The sequence below is a fragment of the Apostichopus japonicus genome, chromosome 1, assembly GCF_037975245.1.
Source record: "Apostichopus japonicus isolate 1M-3 chromosome 1, ASM3797524v1, whole genome shotgun sequence".
Classification (NCBI taxonomy): domain Eukaryota; kingdom Metazoa; phylum Echinodermata; class Holothuroidea; order Aspidochirotida; family Stichopodidae; genus Apostichopus; species Apostichopus japonicus.
The window spans coordinates 1,666,640-1,681,625 of NC_092561.1; the positions used below are offsets into that span (position 1 = coordinate 1,666,640).

Below are 14,986 nucleotides of genomic sequence, written 5' to 3' on the forward strand. Positions count from 1 at the left end.
TTGTGTAACAATCAGGTACACAGAATAAAATTTTCAAAATTGATCAAAATCAGCTGAAAAGGTCCTGTGCACATACAGGTAAGTTCAAAATTAAGAGCTAGCTTATAGCTGCAGGGTGTAGATATATAGCAGACCTAATGTTGTGTATATACTCCTGTACAGCTTATGCTATTTGTATGCAGGTTATCCTGCTGTTAAATAGGGAAGTTTAATATTACTGAATATTAGTACTATATACTGCTCAGTGGAGGTAACTTTGGTGCTAACAGTAGATCTACAGTATGCGTGCATCCTAATTAGCGGTTTTTAAATACTGTATCCTAAGCTGTTAGAGTCTGTAATGGGCTGAAACTAGTTCACACAGGTGTGGTTGTAATTAAATTAGACCATGGATGCAAATGGATGGAAAACTTATTTCACAGTTCTAAAAGCCATATTGAAGCTAAGTACAATGCAGAAAGAATGCGGTTTGTCCTGTGGGTATTAAAAACAAGCTTGCATGTATACTACAACCTCATGGCAGGTAGCGCTTCCATATGTTCCGGTGAACTTGGCAATTCTAGAATCGAGCTGGGTGCATGATTCAACAAGCTTGTCACTTTCAGGGAGTTTTATTGTCAATAGCAATTATAAAACAGACAACCGAAATTGATTTTTTTTTCCCCAAAAAATACCATCCAAAATAGGCTAACATGTGTGTAGGATATATGGCAAATAAAAGGAATTTTAAGCACATGTTCACTCATTAAAAAACCAGTTTAATAAATGAACATCCTGGAACATTGTCAAGAGGCAGCTGTGAAAAGGAAGAGATATTAAACATGTTTCGTTAAAGTTATATATATATATATATATATATATATATATATATATATACAGGGGTCGAAATTTACGGTATTCCGCTATCCCGCGAATAGTAAAATCATAAATGGAATACCAAGTTGCCTGGGATGGTTTTTCCGTATGGATAGTGCTAAAAGTGATAGCTAATAAGTAACAACAAACTGTGACAAATCCATCTAAATTTTACTTGCCTGTCACTAGTCAGGCAACAATTTTTATTTTATTTGATTCCTGGGCATAAAAACTTGCCCAGAAATACAAAAGAAACTTTCTTTACATGTGAGTTACAGTTACGTACAGTACATACAGTACAGTACATGTTCCGTAGCCAACTTCACTTGCACAGTATAGCAAGCCTTACATTTTCCTCCGATTTATTGCACTAGTTTCAAAGGAATAATGGAAAATGAGACGGAATAGTGTATTTTCAAATTCACTATTCCGCTGGAATAGTGGTAAATATTCTAAATTTTGACCCCTGATATAGAAAGGTATATATGCAAATCAATATTCCCCATTAAAATATTTATAGCGTTTGCTCGAAATTAAACTTCAGTCAAAGTAATTACTGTTTGTATATATTACATATTCTCAAATCCAAATCACAATATTGTGGCCAGTGTGTATGTGTTACGTTTGCCTTGATGCTAATAATACTTGTTTGTGGTCTAGTAAACACTGGATAAAACAGATTATACGAAACGTTTTCCATGCTTTTGAATTAGTTTCCTGTTATTATACCAACCCGTATACTAAATGACCACTGAGGCATGTAGTTTAAATAAATCTTTTCCAGTGTGAAGTGTATGCATTAATTGTTACTCTAATTCCATCGTGAATGCAAATTAATGGTAATAAAAAATAAAAAAAGCTTAATAACTTGATTGAAGTATTTTATAACCCTAGCTGTCATTGTCTGTATAGATATTTAGATACTCGAACCTCACTAAATCCAACTGTAAGGTCACCTCACATAATGCAACTAGTTATTGCATTTAGTTATAAGGTATTGATTATGGTTATTTTTGAGGTGCTTTGCTCTAATTTGGCGTATGGTCTGTTTTAGATCCATACTTTTCACTATTATTACCTCAAGCCATACCTGCACCCCACATCCCCAATTTCCCCCTCCCACCCCCACCCCACAATAATGAAACTCAAATGAAATATTGGATGGGATGGTTTCCATGTCAAATCTGTTAAAATTTTAGATCAAAACGGAAAAGCAAAGAAAAAGTTAAAAGCTTGTTTGGTTACAGATTTACAAGATGACAGCTCCCAGAAATGTCTTTTAAACTTAGAATATCTTCCAAAAGGAACAAGATTTAAATCGTAACTATTTGAGAAAGTTGTTCCTCACACATCTCCCTGTCATAGAAGCTACAGATGATGGTTGAGTATTTATATCATTCCTCTCTTCATTATGTCCCCTTTTAAAATATCAAAATCAAAAATCAAATCCATGTTCACTTAATAATTTTATATTTTAATAAATTTATAGAATGCTATTTTGTAGCCACCACCATATACCCATGGAATGTGAACTGTCTCTACCTTAGGGTAGAAACCATTCATAAATCAATTTACTTTAAATGAAAAAAGTCCTGATAAAATACACCAAATTTGAGGTGACAACCCCAGATTAAACTTTAAACTGTGTAATATTACGAAAAGCAATTCCATGTCACAGTACGAGTAAATTCAATTTATTTTATGATCATGTGGGATGGATGAGCTTGGGTTATAGGGAGACAGGAGTCATTTCATTGACATTTCCTGTAGAAGTTGACAGTTGGCTAATATTTCTCCCCAGGAGAGAACTTTAAAGCAGTGTTGGCACATTGGAATTTGAAAATATTAGTTTCTTAAGCACTGACATTCCGTTTTGATTTTATTGAAATTTAAGGTACATTTATGAATCGTTTCTGCTCTGTGATTGATATTTTACATTATACACACTCACCTTTATATTTATGTTTTTGGTTTTTGGGAGGGGAGGTTGCTGCATAACCATTTTAAACTTTTAATCTCAAACTCTTAGTCATAAAATTCAGAGGAATTTTATATACTCCTTGAAGTTTATGTATACGGTATGTACTAGAGATTATTTGACCATTGATGATGATTTATGGTTGTATGTACCTTGTACAGTAGTGATGTTGCCATATGCCTTATTCATTATTATAACCTCTGAGGCTGCACAGCGATATGCGTAGAATTTATAAGTGGGGGGAGATAGAGGTGGGGGAGGGAGAGGTGGGGAGGGAGATTTGGGCGAGGGAGAGGTGGAGAGAAGAGGTGGGGGAGAGGTAGGGGTGGGAGTGGGAGAGGTGAGGGAGGGGGACTGATTTAGATAAATGGATGATGTACCTTTACATGCAAAGGTCAGGTGCAGGATTTTATGAAAGAGAGTTGCAGCCGTGCCGTCGTTTAAGCCCACTGTCATTTGGGGGGGGGGGGGGTGGGTATCAATTTCCAGAAAGAAGTGATTGTTTAAATGTGAAATGGTGCAACATATTTAGATTCTAAATTAGCTGTAAAATTAAGGACTTAATGCTAGGTTGTACTAATAAGTAACTTTGAACTTTTGTTCGAGTTTGAAAATGGGTGCATGTACACCTCTAGACCAGCACACCCTCTGGATCGGTGTGTTTGATGGTGTCGTGGGCCAGGAGGAGTTGTCTCATATTCTACTCTGACAATGTAACAGCAGTTGTCATGGTTATAGTTAAGCCTTACTAAGTGAGTAAGGATCTTCAGTGAGACGTCATTCTTCATGAAGGTGGGGTGGGGGTTGGGGGACGTTTGAGAACCATCACACACTGTATGACCATCCCCGACTGCCAGCTGGTCAGGAAAACATAACGTGTTAACATTACGTGACGCATGAAGTTGCCATTACTCGCCATGGGTCATGTATGGTCATGAAGTGGTTGGATGTGCGACTTGCATTTATGTAAACTTTACATTACTGTAACAAATGTCTGTTGGTGAGAATAAATTTTGAGCTGGATAGAGAGTTTAGAGCTTTCAGATGAAAACAAGTTTTAGAAACTTTTACTCGAGTATATATACTTAAATTTGAAGGAACATTTGTTTCAGTTTATATGATCAGTTTCCTCTTTAGATTATCAGTTTTCTCCTTACATTATTAGTGTCCATATAAGATGATCATTAATGTATAAATGTAATTTCCTTTTCCCGGTAGGTCTTTATACATACTATGTTCTACTGAGAGTGAGAACATATGGCTTCATTTCATAATAATTATGACCAGTAGCTATTTCATGCATTATTAACATGACATGTATGTTATGCCATTGTGTCAAAACTTGTTTACTCTAGAAAGCCACCTGCAAGCTAAGGAAGATTCCCTTGTGAGTAGATTTCCTACAGGATCCTGTAAATTAAAGTGATGTTCTTGGATAAGTCCCCAGGGTATGATGAAATGAAGTTGACTTGAACATCACACCTCTGTGGCAACGAATGACCCTCAGTTCACAGTGCTGACAATAATATCTACTGTGTAAAGGCACCTGTTGCTTCCCTGTAGGCAGGAGAAACATGGAAATAAAAAACCTATTGCCTTTTCAAAAAGAAACATCTAATGCCGGTAATCTGACGTAGTTTCGAATGAGGTGTAACAGAAGTGTAAGACACCACCATCGATCCCAGAAAATACGCACACAGCTTGCTACCTTCGGTAATTAGACCAGTTTGTGTACTACATACAGCTGCGGTCAATACCCACAGCACAGTGTACAAACGATACAGCGATGGACATCTCAGGTCCAGCTTAAGATAACAAGGTATCACGTTTCATTACTGTCTGCATTTTGTAGCGACAAGCAGAAACTTTCACTTGCAAGCAACGGAAAGTTAACTTTTTCAGAGCCCGGCCAGCGGTTTGGGGCGAGTCTTCAATGCCTTTAAGTCTCAAACACTGCGTTTTATCCCATCACAGCAGTTTCTGCCGATCATTCACTAAGTACTCTGTCAGTAAACGTTACTATGTCTAGTCTTTCAAACTCATGTATTTACTAATTAATTAATGCACATTTGTAGTAGTAGCTAGGTGTGATAAGTACTGTTTATTGTTTTAAATCACTGCTATATTTTGCTTCGTTTGGCTTTTTTCCTCAATAAATGAATAATGTAGCATTGTTTCAAAACATAGAATGCTATATTTTTTTTACTTCTTTTTCCAGCTTGAATGAGACCTTGACTTCTTCTTTAAACCACTCTTCCTAGCTTGCATACTCTTGTTTGATATAAATTGTGACAGTGGTGGGCAAACACACTTGAAAGATTCATGAAGACAAAGAGGAAATGTTCCCTTTTGATTATATTCACAACATTCCATCACTATTGAACTCTCAACACTCAAAAAAAAAAAAAAACGAGCTGAACATTTAGAAGGCATAAAATACTAAATTGGGATGTTTTTTTCTTTTTCTTTTTTATCTGTGGTAAACATTTTGTTTTAGAAACAATGGATTCCTTTGTTAGTTTTATAGACCTGTTATTATCACAGTCTGGAAGAATGTTACTTAGATAGCCCAAACAAACATATGATACTTGTGGAAGCTGTGATAATTTTTAATGGTTACATAAATCTTTTTAAATATGTCATTGCCCTGACCTATCAAGACATCAGGAAGTACCCCTTGCCTGAGATTATTAAACCAAAAGGAGCACTGTGATGTGAGAACAGTGACATTACAACAGTTTGAATAGTAAGGCATATAAATGTATAATTAATCTAGTCTGAGCAGTGGTGTAATCAGCAGGGGGTGGGGCAGGGGTGGGAGCCCCTGTCAAATATCCCCCCTGCCCCACTTGCCTCCCAAATGACATTGGTGGGCAAAAGAAACCATTGAACGAATATTAACAAATGCATTTAAAGGCTCAGTCAAACCAGTTTGCTGTTTTTGTTAATCCATCATTGATGGGAAATTCTCAAATTAATACCAGCAAACTGCGTCTCAAGTTAAATATTTGCCCTATCAGTTTGCTTTCTGTCATCGCTGCGAGGCCCCCATCCCCTTCCTAGAGGATATACTGGTTTTCCTAAGGGGTTATAGGATGCTGGTCAACTCTGGATGATCTTAAAATTAAATCCCCACCAAAATAGTACCGGCTATGTGACATAAAAACTGAATATCAGGTTGATAACAGCTTTAATGAGGGAGTATGTCATGGAAACATGGAGATGTGCAGCATGAACTGGTTCTTTAAACCTTAAGGTTAATAAATGCTTTTGATTCACAAAATATCAAACATGAACAAATATGTGGAAAGTTTCTTTAACACATCTGATATAAGAAAGCCAAACCTTCATTTGCACCTGTGTAACTCTTAATGTTAATTAGCCAAAGGATAGTAATTTGCCAAAATTGTGAAAAAGTTATTTGACAATAAAAACAAGAGTGGGGTTTCCTAACTTTGTTGATGGGTTACTGTGTCAGGATAAAACAATTGGATGGTATGCTTTACTTGATAGTCCAGCCACTTTGATTAATAAGCCTTACCTGTAGATGTTGAAAACATAAATATATGTTCTCTAATATTACACACATATATATATGAAATAAATTGTAAACACTATACTATAAAATCATAACATAACATTTTCTATTAATCATCATCTCCCTTTAATAATCAGAAAGAATTATCTCTGTTTATATCAAATTGTTTTTCCATCCTACAGTTGCTGCATCAAGAGACCTTAAAATCAAATCTCTTCTCTGTAATTAAAGTGCATACCCTTGACCTACCCGAAATCGCCTAAGGTCCTATAGCCAATTGTTTGATTTTTATGATGCTTATATCAGGAGCCGCCCCCAAGGACAGGAAGTACTGTATCTTCAGCCTGATTATCTCTGATTCATTATTCCCATTTCAAGTCAATCTTTTAATTGGCATTACAATCTTCGAAGGAATTAAAGCTGGAGGATGTTCCATAAAGACCCAACCTACTTTAACAAATTGCTTATTCTAAGAGTACGTTGATGTCTGCTCTCTCTGTAATTACATTTTGTCTAGACCAATAACAAGAGGATGGAATAAAAGTATAGAGACTAACAGGATTTCCACCTTGGTGATCCAGCCAGAAGGACTGGAGAGGAGGGATATACGTGTATCAGTTTTATTTGCAAGCCTGTATCCATAAAACTGAAGTTTGTGACTTTTAATCGCTCCGGTGACTATCTGGTGGTTTATTGCACAGTCAATAAGGTTAGATAAGGTGCCTTGATTAATGACAATATGATATGTTTACTTTAACGTGTTCAAAACTGCACACTGCAGAAAAGATCCTACCAGGCATTAGGTATTACTTCAAAGAATAGCAAAATAATATTATGCAAAGATACTATTGTCAACAGTATGGGATTCAGCAAAATGTTCTGTAATATTGAACTAAGCAGTTTGTAACTCTGGTGTAAAAATTAGAGTCTCTGGCACCACACCAAACCCTCTAGGTTTCCAGTTTAAAACTAATGCTGCCAGAAAACCAGTTCAAAACTAATGCCAGAAACCAGACACTCTTGACCTATTCAGAATTGCATTGCAGGTGCTGCACAGTCAATCCCTTGTGTGGATTTGGTTTATGTCCACATTTGTCAGGTGGGATATTCGGGTTTTGAAACTTAATTTATTCACTGTGGCTGCACCTCAGTGATCATGAATAAGGTGCTTCTTGGATAAGGACATTAAAGGTATACTATATTGGCCCCAAATATGCTAGATATTCAAATATGGTCACTGGGTCAAAATTCTTAAACTGTTTTTATGACAACCTTCCAGGAAATTTTCCTCACTGGGACATTCAGTCATCTTGTGTGTTCCTTAAAAATGTCTGGGGACAATTTGGAGAGTAAAGACCTCCAGGAAAGTACTTTTTGAAAACTTGTAGCAATTATAGCGTGCTATAATTTGAGGCCTACACAGACTACTTTTAAGTGGGTGTCCATGTGAGTAGGAATGGATGTTACGATTAAATACCTACCTTGTAATTCTCTGATGGGTAATACTCATTGAAAAGAGAGAGAGAGAGCTTGAAATAAGATGGTGTTCAGCTGATACTTGGCGTAGGGTTTCAAATGTGGTTCTCTTGGCCTCGCAAACCTTGAAATCAACCAGACTAACTAAAAACTGTCTTTATAATGATCAGGCAAAAGGGTTGTAACACACAGATAGATCTATTAGTTAATTCAGTGGAATACAAGTTTTGTTTAAAAATAACTGATTTAGTCAGAAATTATCAAAAATGTACAATCCAGCTTTGATATGGGCAGAAAGTTGGCAGTATCACCTCAAAAAAAATATACCCAGCAGATATATATAAATATATGCACCCAATAAACCTTGGTGTACAGTTGAGTCAAGTTTTCAAAACCAATCCATATGTATATACAGCTTTTGATGTTTGCATTGGAATACCTAAATAGTTATAACTTGAAAAAGTAACAAGGAAGCCTTAATAGCCAGCTGAAAGGAAACTATAGCTTGTATAGGTTCATCCAAACGAAAATATTCACAGGCAGTTTCACCTCATCAACCTGGAGGAATATGTGAGTCAGTGTTTTCAAAACAGATGCATATTCTGTCATAATTGCAAGGGTATGTGGGAACCGTTTGCATTCGGTCTGCACGCTGCTGTTTGCCTATAATATCAACTTGGAAATAATCAACGGGAGGTTGCTTATGATCAAACGAAGATACTTTACTAAGTGTGTTTTTCACTAAATTAATGCATTAATTAGTGAACAATTAATTAATTAATTTTGTTTGGTTGTCTACCCTGTATCGATCCTCACAACCTCAGCACTTTTCACTTCACTGTGCCTAGAATGAAAAGGTAACCTTTTGAGCGTCCTACACGAAATATGATTCCATTCGATTCCAAAAGTTTCATCGGCCAGCTATGTTTTTCACTTGAAGTCACACAAACTGAAATCCGAATTTTTTTGACAAATGTCACTGTTTTCTTCATTATTTGGAATGAAAGTTGACTTGTCAATTATCGATGCGATGATGATAGGTTTACAATTATTTACCACAAGTACGGCGCTATGGAATATTTTATCGAGTATGTATGTGGGGGGTAGGGGGACGGGGGGTTTGTACACAGCATAACCATGATATATTTTGTATCTAGAGACAAAACTCAGAGATTTCATATACTGTTATACTCATAACTTGAGCACATAATTGTTCCCGGTACCAATTGATGCACAAACTTTATATAATATCTCAGAATTTTATTTACAAATCATCTAGGAAGTTGTTTACTTGACCTTTTAATTCTGGGTCATAGAAAAGCCACCAGACCAAATCTTCTATAATGTCCCTTAATTCTCTGAACTAATTGTTACAAGTTTATACCATTAATATCCACAAATATATATTTAAATGCCAGACATGAAATCCTCTTGAACTAGTTTTCATGGATGCTGGTTTGCTCAAAAAGAAATTAACAACTACCTAACTATCTTTTTTTTTAATTTGCTTTGTTTTTTCTCCTTCGTTGCTTACATCAAGTATATCTGTGTTGTCAGTTATGCTATCTGGGTCAATGTACCCAACTAGCATTCCTTGTTTTCCCCTATATCCTCCAGGAGTGGAAATAATAACCTTGCTGTACATGCATCACTTTTTTTCCTTCTTTGTTTTTAGTCGACCTATGCCAAAATTACGACGTTTAATCGTCATATACATGCATGCAAAAGTACATCTACGTATAGGTACCATATCAAAAATAGGATGCTGAGGAGGCTGCAGCCTCCTTGCAGCCAGGCTGCATAAGACAATAATACCTTTTTTGCTCTGCAGTTTCACACGATAGTCACTGCAGGTGCTAGAAGATAATCCTTAATATGGTATTTGATTCATATATCCTGAGCATGCAGCTGTTGCAGCTTTTGTTGATGCAGTGCTTTGGGGATCATGTTAATATGCGAAAATTGAGTTAATAAATTTACATAAAAGGATATTGTAGACACACAGAAGGCCTACTAGCGAATAGCTGTGATTGGTGGGTTGTACAGGGATGTATTCATATTTGAGGTCACTTCAATTTAACTGAAAATAGATGTGATCTTTGGCAGGCTCTTGTAGTATTTAATGGTATTGAAACTTACCTGGTCAAGTCAAGGAGTTACAATGTGCTGAAATTTTAGCATCGAATAGCGTCAATTTTTTTATTTTTTTTATGAAAATCTTCTCAAAAAGCTGCTTTAAGTGAAATGTGAATTATATTATAGTTAATATATAATGAAATTATTATGCAAGATGTCCAGACTTTAATTATGTTTAATTTAGTTTGCTCTTTCTCTGTAAAAGTTAAAGTAAGTCTGTGTATAGGTACACAGTATATATTTGCATATGTTGAATATTCATAATGTGAAGCTACAATTATAGTCCCAGCCTGAATAATTGTTCCGCAAGAGGAAGGATGAGCGTGGGAATCGTGCAATTATTTTGTCCCAGTAAATGTGCTCAAGGGTTTAGTACAAACACAAATTGCTTTCTAACTATACACCTTTTATCTTCTCCTGCTTGTTGTTTTAACAGGTAACCAAAACGGTTCCCAAAATAACCTTACCAAAGATATCTACGACAACAATGAGGGAAGGGAACAACTTCCTGACAGATTAATCAGCTTAAGTGAACAGAAGAGGGCGCTTTTTGGAAGACTATTCACACCGAGCGTCGGTGCGGAGAGCGACAGCGTCTGCGTCTTACCGAAGATTTCTGGACCGAGTAACATTTGTCCGGAGACGATCAGATGGAACTGCAGTCTTGTACCGACGTTTTCTTTCTTCAATAAAACTACAAAGTGAGTATGAAAGCAGTTTTTGGCCTAGTGTGGAGAATCAGAGCAGCTATATTAAAGGCATTGAAGACTCCCCCCAAACCGCGAGCGGCCATCTGAAAGAGTTAACTTTCTGTTGCTTGCAAGTGACGTTTTGTTTGTGTCGCTGCAAAATGCAGATAGTAATGAAACGTGAAACCTTGTTATCTTTAGCTGGACCTGAGATGTCCATCGCTGTATCGTTTATACACTGTGCTGTGGGTATTGACCGCAGCTGTATGTACTGACTGTACACTAGTGTCTAATTACGGACAGTAGCAAGCTGTTTGCGTATTTTCTGGGATCGATGGTGGTGTTTAACACTCCTGTTACACCTCATTGGAAACTAGGTCAGATTACCGGCATTAGACATTTTTTTTTGCGCGAGTCTTCACACCCTTTAAAGCAGGTTTGAAATCTTCTAGCAATGTTAGCATGCTGATATTTGGGGCCAATTACTGATGACCTATAGTCAATCAGAAAGAAAACAAATAACCAAAACAAGAAAGATAAGCATATTTTCTGCTGTGCTGTTTGAAATGGAATTCTAATTTGAATATGTATATTAAAGGGATTTGATGATTATGCAGAATTAGATATCACAGCAGTGATCATATAAATTTTAAATAAAATAACAAAACAATGTTGACCAGATCATGATTTTAAATCTTTCCTTTGTCTTCTCGCCAGAAAACTTCATGTCAGCTGTGAGGGTAATTTCCGAGTGAATTCCGTTGACAGCACAGAGATGGAGGAACTGGTATCTCAGAGCAGCTACAGACTTCGGCCGAAATGGAGACATTACGAAGGTCCAATCGTAATCGACATGGAGTCAGAATTTGCCGATGTTGCTTGTAAATTAGGAGGGTAAGCTAAAAGAATTCCTCAAGTTTAATAACTAACTATTTTTATTTTTAAATTTGTATGGTTTTGTTATGGAACCAGAATACCAACATCACATAACCTATTTGGTGCTCACAATTAACAGTGATTAATTTAGTGGTTAAAAATTAATATCTACTGTACTTTTATTAGATTGAAAAGTTTGTTTATATCATAAACTTTGCCAAATATTCCATGATTCAGTGTACAAAAAATCTATGATACATCTCTGCCATTTTTTGGGGTATTTTTCTTTTGTAGCAATTTTCAATTTGTACTGTAGCTTTACTGTAAACTGATACTGTATCAATGAAAGTATTCCCTATTCAATTATATATGTGGCAGATAACAACTGGCATTTTGTACATATTCAAAGCTAGTCACAATTAAAGGCATCGAAGACTCACCCCAAACCGCGTGCCACGCTCTGAAAAAGTTAACTTTCTGTTGCTTGCAAAATGCAGACAGTAATGAAACGTGATACCTTGTCATCTTGAGCTGGACCTGAGATGTCCATCGCTGTATCGTTTATACATTGTGCTGTGGGTATTGATCGCAGCTGTATGTACTGACTGTACACTAGTGTCTAATTACCGAAGGTAGCAAGCTGTGTGCGTATTTTCTGGGATCGATGGTGGTGTCTAACATTTCTGTTACACCTCATTTCAAACTAGGTCAGATTACCGGCATTAGACGTTTCTTTTTGCGTGAGTCTTCACACCATTTAAGTATGTGTGCAAGTGTATACTACTTTCCAATTATTTGCACCCAGTTTACCGACTGCACAGGACTCAAGAAAGGAATCGCTTCATGTACAATATTGCTTCACTTCATGGCCACAGTCCGACAAGAGTGAATGAATCAGGTCTTAAAATAGAAAAAGCAAAACTGACTGTTATATACATGAGGATTTTAAACTTCCCAGTATCCTCTAACCTTTTTAACCTGCACAGCAAGCAGGTCCTTGTTCCCATCAGTGCCTGGCCAATTAAAACTTACCATCCAACTTACTAGTTGCTTGCAGTACAATACAACATGGTAACCCCCCCCCCCCCCCCCCCCCCCGCACCTTCTCTTTCTCTCTGCATCCATTATATCAGCACATAATTTTACACTTTTTTCTAAATCTTCCAAGGCAGTTACACCAAGGAGTTGTTATGGAACAACTCCCTGGCTACACTACAGTCCTTGCAGAGGTAAACATGCAAAGTAACTGATATATTTAAATCTCTCTATAAACCAAACTATACTGACTCCTTGTGTCAAGTCAGAAAGACCAGTTTACATTAATGGCCATGTTTAAAGTAGTAGATTCTGGTGACAATCCACTCATACTTAACCCACCATCTAGCCCTTTGACATGTGACTTTTGCCAACAATTGCCTGACTTTGGGAGAATATTGATGATAACCAGTTTTCCATTCAGTCACAGGAGAAACAAATGGCTGAGTTTATTTTCTTACTCAAAGATATCCATCATCAGGTATAAGTGACCTAACCAGCTAATAAAGATAAGGCATGCAGTGCCATAGTACATAGGTTACTATGTTCGCCTGCTTGGAAGGATGCATTGCTAGCCAATTAAGGCTTTCACCACTCTCCAGGATGTCAAGTTGAACACCAGGCTTCGGAAATCTAGAAGTCTTATAGTAGACCATGCAGCTTTTGGTGTACCAAATCCCCTGCTATTCAAACAGGAGGAGGGAGGGGGAGGGGGGAAGCGGGGCTGCAAAACAATTTAGGCGTTGCCAAGAAATGACAACAAAAATAAGAAAAAAATAAATCACTGATAGTTGATGAAAGTAAGTGGAAGGTTCTAGAACATAAGTTACTTCAAATTTAAAAAAATACAATAGCTTAGCATCCTTAACCATATCAAACTCTCTCCAGGGGTGCTGTTCTTCCCCATGAACACCCCTTCCCCAGACCACATCCACCCCCCCCCCCCTCCGAAGGTTGTGATGAAGGTGACAGTTGCGATCACCAAACACAGAAGTTTGAATACCAGGGTACCAGAGGCTCAGCTAGAATTACTAGCCAAATTAATCCAAAATAAACATTTTTCCTTCTTCCCCCATTTCTGTAGATGAAAGGAAGACATTGGGACGGAAGAAGAAGAGGGGTGGGAGGGGATGGGGTGGGTGGTGATGAACATTTTACAGTTATGGATATAATATTTTGCCACATTACTTGTGCCAAAGAGTTTATTCTAAGGTCAGGTCCTGAATTCTAGAGATGTACATGCATAGTATACATGCATATATTGTACATCTGTTTACCATTACTACTTAAAGTGCTACTTGTGAGGTCAATTAATTACCATAACGTTAGTGATGTTCAGCTTGGCATGGTGTTCAGTTATATGCACACTACTCCATACATATATACCACAGTCAGTAGAGAGTTCCAAGTAGGCCATATTTGAAATTATAGCACAAAATATTAAAAATAAGAATAAAGAGACATATTAAACTTAAGTAATTGCTGAAAGAATTCCAATAGTAGATATTGAAAAGTAGATTAATTGTTTTGAAACAGTATCTGACAATATTGACTAACACTATTGTGAATTGACAATGCCTATCAGATATGCCTAGATGTAAGTACTAACTACCCATCTCCCCCCTCCTCTTACATGCCCCCCTCACCATATCCCCTTCCTCTTACATGCCCCCCTCACCATATCCCCTTCCTCTTACAGGCCCCCCTCACCATATCCTTTAAGGCCTCTGTCCCTGATAGTTACATGTTATGCATATATCTAACAATGTTTTGCAGTTAGCTTTTTAATTTTTACCTGTATGATTAGCATGAGAATCTTTGCCCTCTACCTAGATGTTCCATACAAAATTTAGACATGTTCCTTTGTACTACGTACAACCATTGATGTACATATGTGGTCTAACTATTATACTGCAAAACTCTGTATGAAAGAATAGGTACAGAATATTTAATCCGCTACCAAGACACTGTCGTTATGAGTGTCACTAGTGGATAGGCTCGGTACGCGTGCAGTAAAGCTGTACGGTAGGCTGGCAGGAGAACAAGAGGTGACAATGAAAGTCTTTACTGTAACACTGTAGGCAGACATTCAGTTAATTGGAAAGTTAATTGCACTAATGCATGCTGGGATTCGTTTGCAAACTTAGCCAACGAACAATTACGCTACATGTTCTCTATACTGATATAACGACATCACTCCAAACGGTTCGTACAGGGTATATACTGCACTTTAGTCACTTAGTACATCTAGTGAGCATGGATTTAATCCTGGGTGATCATGTTACCATAGAAATGAAATGCAGTGACCTAGCATGCTTTGAATCACCTTAAAAAAAGTGCAGATCACATCAGCACGCTTAAATTAGACCCTTTCTTAACATCCAGAGGGTAAACAAATTGATT

The 14,986-nt window shown here is 37.0% G+C and overlaps 1 protein-coding gene across 1 annotated transcript in view; it reads left to right on the forward strand.

Annotated features, from left to right (window-relative positions):
- LOC139975996 (uncharacterized) overlaps positions 1 to 14,986 on the forward strand; it is a 59,054-nt gene that overhangs the window by 24,949 nt on the left and 19,119 nt on the right. The window contains exons 2-3 of the mRNA XM_071984383.1: positions 10,420 to 10,684; positions 11,390 to 11,566. Of these exons, the coding sequence (XP_071840484.1) occupies positions 10,420 to 10,684; positions 11,390 to 11,566 (442 nt within the window). The remainder of the gene's footprint in view (positions 1 to 10,419; positions 10,685 to 11,389; positions 11,567 to 14,986) is intronic.